This window comes from Rhamphochromis sp. 'chilingali', assembly GCF_963969265.1.
Source record: "Rhamphochromis sp. 'chilingali' genome assembly, chromosome: 3".
Taxonomy (NCBI): domain Eukaryota; kingdom Metazoa; phylum Chordata; class Actinopteri; order Cichliformes; family Cichlidae; genus Rhamphochromis; species Rhamphochromis sp. 'chilingali'.
In genome coordinates, this window is record NC_137931.1 from 14,464,070 (window position 1) to 14,469,314 (window position 5,245).

General features: G+C 41.5%; 1 protein-coding gene across 1 annotated transcript; it reads left to right on the forward strand.

Moving 5' to 3' along the window:
- The first annotated feature begins 420 nt into the window (after positions 1-420).
- On the forward strand, positions 421-4,199 carry LOC308393275 (helix-loop-helix protein 2-like). The gene is made up of 2 exons (XM_080876917.1): positions 421-1,129; positions 1,847-4,199. Exon 2 carries the CDS (start codon positions 1,883-1,885, stop codon positions 2,252-2,254), a length of 372 nt encoding a protein of 123 aa, XP_080733043.1. The 5' UTR covers positions 421-1,129; positions 1,847-1,882; the 3' UTR covers positions 2,255-4,199.
- Positions 4,200-5,245: the final 1,046 nt, after the last annotated feature.

Consider the following 5,245-nt stretch of genomic DNA (forward strand, 5'->3'; position numbering starts at 1 on the left):
GTTGACCCCCCCCCCCCCCCTTCATTTGCATTTAAAATACATATATACATTTATTTATAATCATTAATATTCACTACAAATGTGAGCACGTGCAAAAACTCACAACATGGACAAGTATTCCTTTTTTTCCACGCTTTATCATGCACACATCTCTGCTTTCCCTTTGCCCACTGCTCCCACGGGAGTGAGACCGCTTGAGAGGGGGCTGAGGGGAGTGAGGAAAGAGGGAGGAGGTGCGTGTGTGTGTGTGTGTGTGTGTGTGTGTGTGTGTGTGTGTGTGTGTGTGTGTGTGTGTGTGTGTGTGTGTGTGAGAGGAGGAGGAGCGAGAGAAGGAGAGAGAGGGGTGAGAGAGGAGGGAGGGAGGGAGGGAGGGAGGGGCGGCGTTAGACAATACCATTCCTCAAATATATTCCATCCCCTCCGTCCATGAAGTGAGCCTTTATTAGTCCAGATCGCTTGGATCTTATCTCGCATATGACACTCGGCGCAAGAAGGAAGAGAGAGGGGGGATTATCCGCGAACCGCCTTCCGATCCGCTGATTCCTGACAAGGGAGAGCCTCGCTTATCTGTCCCTCTTTTTATCCCCATCTTCCAACAGGCTCACGGACGAGTAGCCCTGGCTGCACTTTCACCGCTATCAGCCCATCTCCTCTATTGTCTCTCCATCGCTGGGATCACACAGGAGGGCTGACTGATCCACGCTTATCATCACCATCACCACCACTGTCATCATCATCATCATTATTATTATTTCTTTTTCTCCAACTCGTCCGACCTAATCATCTCAAGACTTTTGATGGGCTGTTTTTTTATCAGCAGAAACATTTCCACGCTTGACGTTTGACCCCGCGTGATCCCATGTTGCAAGTTCGCGGCTGAGAAAAGTCAAAAACTATTTAAAAAAAAAACCGAAAGAAAGAAAGAAAGAAAAGAAAATAATTTTTCTCCTTTCTTTGTTTTCTTTGAATGTTCGTCTCATTAACATCTGATGTTGTTGTTGTCTTTTTTTTTTGTTGGTTCTTTTGGCCGGTGGAATATGAGTTAATTTGGAGTTGAAGCTCCGCTCAAGAGCGCCTTTTAGTTCCCAACAAGAAAAAAACTGAACAAAACCTCCAACCCTTTGTCAAGGTGAGTCTCAGATTTCTGTGGAAAATTAAGCTTTTAAATAAAAACAAATTAAATACGATTTTTTCCGATTTGTTCATTTTTATTATTATTATTTTTAGATTCGTAGATCTATTTTTCTTTATTAACAAAAATCAAGAAAAAAAGCAACTGCTCCAATAATTTGGTGTCCAGCAGATGTCAACATTATTTTACCATCTCCTGCCTTCATGCTGTCAAGTCGCTCCGGCCTCAGCCAAGCAGATGTGTTCATCACACTGTGACAGATGGCCAATTCTGATTATGTTAATTCGCAAAAAAGTTTTTTTTTTTCTTTAATTTAAAAACAAATAGTATTTTTAAAGAGTTTCGTCGTTTAAAAAACAATATTTTGCAAACATGACACTTGGAAATTCAAATTTGTTGGGCTGTTTTTAAGGCCTGAAGCTTTCGTGAATTAACCGCGAATTTTGAACCATTCATTATTTATGGAGTTTAATTTTATTATGCAATAGGCACAGGAGGGACTGGAGCACCCGCTGTGGGCTTTCTCATAGTGGTGCCCGAGTGCAGGAAAACAGCAAAAACGATGATTTCAAAAATCAATCCAGTTTTTTATTTCATCCAAACGCATGTGACACAGTAGCTCTCTGACTGTAAAATGTGGAATTTAAAATGACCATTAAAAAAAAAAAGCAGCAATGTTTTAATGTTTCAATGACAGATTTTTCCCGTGCACAGGTTCTTGAGAAGGACTGCCAACACCGCAGAATAAAAATGATGCTGAGCCCGGATCAGGCTGAGGCGGACCTCTCCTGGACTCAGTCCGACCCGGAGACGATGCTCAATGGGTTGAAGTCGGCCGGTTGTGCCTCGGACGAGCCGGCGGAGATGGAGGACAGAGCCAAATGCAAAGCCGACCAGCCCCTGAGCAGGGAGGAGAAGAGGAGAAGACGGAGGGCCACGGCCAAGTACCGCTCAGCCCACGCCACCAGGGAGAGGATCCGGGTGGAGGCGTTCAACGTGGCCTTCGCGGAGCTGAGGAAATTACTCCCCACATTACCTCCGGACAAGAAACTCTCCAAGATCGAGATCCTCAGACTGGCTATATGCTACATCTCCTATCTCAATCATGTGCTGGATGTCTAAAAGTGACCCACTCCACCCCCCCACTCCGCCCTCTACGCGCACACATATGTGAGAGAAACTGGTTGAGTTGTTGGGAGACTGGACTCGCTCGACGTGCTGGGAGTTAACTGGTTATGGCAAGGTTAGCGGTCAGGGTGGAATGATGCAGGAGATTTTTTTTAGCTTTCAACACCACAAAGCACTACTTTGAATAAAAGGAAGGTCAATTTTTAAGTAATCAGATAATTTTGCAGTGAATTAAAAAAAAAACAATCGAAACTTCTGCTGCAGGGGTAGAAACTGTTGTTTTAAGGTGGACTTGCTTAATTGATTGATGTAAAAATGTCGATATCGGCTCCACATATATATCGGTCTAACACCTGTGACACAGTGTTGCCTTCATCTCACCGAAACTTCTATTTCATTTAATGATATGTAATAAAAAATTTCCATCCAATTCAAGGCCCAAAATCTGCCCAGCATCATCTCCATCCAAACTAAAGCATCACTTCCCCGGATGCTGACACTCTGCCATACCTCTAATGGTGAGCTGAGCCCTTTAGTGTGAGTCCAGTGTTGATTGATGTAGTGGCAGCGGTGCAAAAAGTTACGGGAGCCTAAACTTTCAGTCCAGATCGCTCACTGCAAGCAGCAAGCGCCGAGTTGTTTTGAGCCGTTGGATGCAATAATGACAATTATTTTTTCCGATATTCAGCAAAAGGGGAGGGGAGGGGGGGTCTGGAAGAGCCCCCGCAGGCATTCATGCTTCCTTTGCAGTGATGCAGTGGAGGACAGAAAAAATAATAATAATTCGCGTGGGCTGCAAAAAATTCAAGAAGATTCTGGTTATTTTAATTTGCTTCACATTTAATCTACATCTAAAAATGATATTAGCCTAATCTCATCTAATATCATGAATAGATTTCTGAATGCTCCCCTCACTGTGTCACTTTGAGGTTGAACAAAATAAACACGGGGTCTTTCCCCCCCGATCGGAACGAAAGGACGTAAACATAGCTGCTTTAGATCTAGCTTAGATTTTCCATAAAGGAAGAAAAAAAAAACATTTCAATGCGTAAGTGCCACTTATGACATATAAAATTGTGACCTTAATCATGCTTTTTTGTTTCTCCTAAAGTGTATGGAATTATTTATTTAATTGTGTTAATATTTAAGGCTAATTTATTTATGTTAATATCATAAGCTGCCGTCTTTTTTGTATAAATGTATAATGGTTTGTTGCTTCTATATTTTAGGCTGTGAATTTGAACTTGGAAAGTGGTGGTGTTCTTCAAAAATGGCACTTTCTGTTAATCCATTGTATAATTTATTCGTTTGATGTATGTTCGATGCTTTTTTCTGTTGTTGTTGTTGTTGTTGTTGTTTTTTGTTTGTTATTATTTTTCATGTCCGCTGTCTATCGATGGCAACGATAAGCACTTCAAGATGGGGTCTAGTGGCCCCATGAATTTGTTTCCCATTTTTTGAGAGGTTTCTCTGTGAATTAGAATTGGGCTGCTAAAGAAAAAAAACTAAGTAAAAAAAACATTTGCTTCATCGACACTGATTGTCAAATAATTCAAACCACCAAGGGTATACGATTCAGAGCTCAACCTCTTTGTCTTATTTATTTATTTATTTGCTATAACCAAAAAATTATTATTTTGAAAAAAATATTATCTTCAGTGCGCTGATTTGACTATTATTTTATTTTCTGATTAATTGGGTTATTTATTTGTCTCTGCTTTGTATTAGGAAAAGTCAATAAGTAATTTTATAGTGAAAGGGAAAAAACATATCCTCTATCCAAAGATTTTTTGTCTCTTCAGGGTTGTGTAGGCTACTTGTTGCTTTATGCAGATCTTTTGTAGTAGAGGTATTGTGTGACAGCTGGTTTCTAATGGACAAACTTTTCATATTTTTCGGTGTTATTTTTAATTAAAAAGGTAATACTTGAAAAGAAAAAGCACGTTTTGTATTTTATTTTACTCAAAAAAAAAGTTTTGAGGTTTTGGAATGTAACAGAGAACTAGGACATAGACACCGTTAGAATATTCAGCTTATCCTAATGAAGAAAAGCCTACTGGCCTGATGACGTCAGGCTCACGTAACGCGCACGCGCGTACACGCACGATCGGAGTGACATAAGTGTACATGCAAATCATTCAGCATGCATGTAGTGCAAGCTCTCAGATGCTTTCTGGGCGTCTGAGAGCACACACACACACACACACACACACACACACACACACACACACACACACTAGCCTACTCACATAAAAATGTGCATAATGTACAAACACACACACAAAATGAAAGGTGAAACAAGTGCAAATCCAGTTTAGCATACAGATGAAAACTCAGCCTACTGTACACACATGCACATGGCTGTGTGTGTTTGCACATGTGCATGATAAAATAAGCGCACATTCATAGAAGGAAACTCAGTCAGCTGCACACGCACACACTTGCTCTCTCTCTCTCTCTCTCTCTCTCTCTCTCTCACACACACACACACACACACACACACACACACACACACACACACACACACACACACAGACCCAATGGTCAGCAGCTAAAGGCAGTGGTAGCCTACATGTGTGCTCCTGGCTGAAAGGCTCTCTCCCTCCCCAGAGAGGGGGCAGGTGTTACTCCAGACGAGCCAAGACAACCAAATTACTGGCCGTCTGGCACCTCCCGTGGGAAACCCGGCGAGAGAGGAGGGATGGGAGAGATGGAAATTTATGAGTGAGAGAGCAAGTGCTGAGATGTAATATTGCCAAATGGTATGAGCAAAAAAGAGATCCAAATATTTATATTCATTTGCGATATAAATATAGACGCCTATCCCCATCGATTGTGCTATAAAAGGCTTGTAGCTGAGTCGAGTTACAGAAACAGAGATGTGCAAATGCTTTTATCTAAGCCACATTAGATTATCATGAGAGAACCTTTTTTAAGCATGCACAGCCCCAGAGGGAATTGAACCTTTAACCCTGGATATGCCAG

What these genes read in the sequence shown, in the direction of transcription:
- LOC308393275 (XM_080876917.1), top strand. Translation starts at nt 1,883, where the DNA reads ATGATGCTGAGCCCGGATCAGGCTGAGGCGGACCTCTCCTGGACTCAG.